The sequence below is a fragment of the Phytophthora parasitica genome (assembly GCF_000247585.1).
Source record: "Phytophthora parasitica INRA-310 unplaced genomic scaffold supercont2.32, whole genome shotgun sequence".
Taxonomy (NCBI): domain Eukaryota; phylum Oomycota; class Peronosporomycetes; order Peronosporales; family Peronosporaceae; genus Phytophthora; species Phytophthora nicotianae.
In genome coordinates this window covers 277,812-278,414 of record NW_008649018.1, presented here as the reverse complement: position 1 = coordinate 278,414, position 603 = coordinate 277,812, and the positions used below count along the sequence as shown (strand labels likewise).

Genomic DNA, 603 nt, shown 5'->3' with positions numbered 1-603 from the left:
CTGCACCGAAAACACGCAACATGTCATCATGAAGTTGGGTGGCGTTTCGCGACACATCATATGTTCGCTTGTGGCTGGGGGCAAGCTGGAGAGGAAGGCGGCGCGCATCCGGCCTACATTGACACAAAAAAACAAGCTGGATAGGGTGGAGCATGTGCTCATTTTTATCAACGACGACACGCTCGAGTTTGAGCCGCTAACGATGTGAGCCACGCAGATGAAAAATGGTTCTATGAGGACAAGGATAAGCGAAGATACTTACTGTTTCCTGGAGAAAACCCGCGACACCGCGCCCGGATGAGCAAGAGGTTCCTTCCGAAGACCATGTTCCTGGCAGCCGTAGCCCGACCGAGGTAAAGCCCGTTATATTTTATATTTTGCACAAATAAATTAAGTTTTAAACATTATCTAATTAGATATGACCTGCATCGTAAGTGTTGTTGGAACGGAAAGCTGGGACTGTGGCCACTGTCGCAGGAGTACATCGCCCAGAGAAGCAGCTGTAACTGCCCCAAAGGAACTGTGTGCACACGCAATATTGAAGTGGTGAATCGAGCTGTTTACAAGGACTTTCTTATTTGATTGGTTATTCCTGCTATCAAG

At 47.9% G+C, this 603-nt stretch overlaps 1 protein-coding gene across 1 annotated transcript; it reads left to right on the top strand.

Annotated features, from left to right (window-relative positions):
- Positions 1-297: 297 nt before the first annotated feature.
- Positions 298-582, top strand: PPTG_13354 (hypothetical protein; the record flags this gene model as incomplete). Its single annotated transcript, XM_008908962.1, has 2 exons — positions 298-353; positions 417-582. The coding sequence occupies 2 exons, from the start codon at positions 298-300 to the stop codon at positions 580-582; spliced, it is 222 nt and encodes a 73-aa protein (XP_008907210.1).
- Between the last annotated feature and the right edge of the window lie 21 nt (positions 583-603).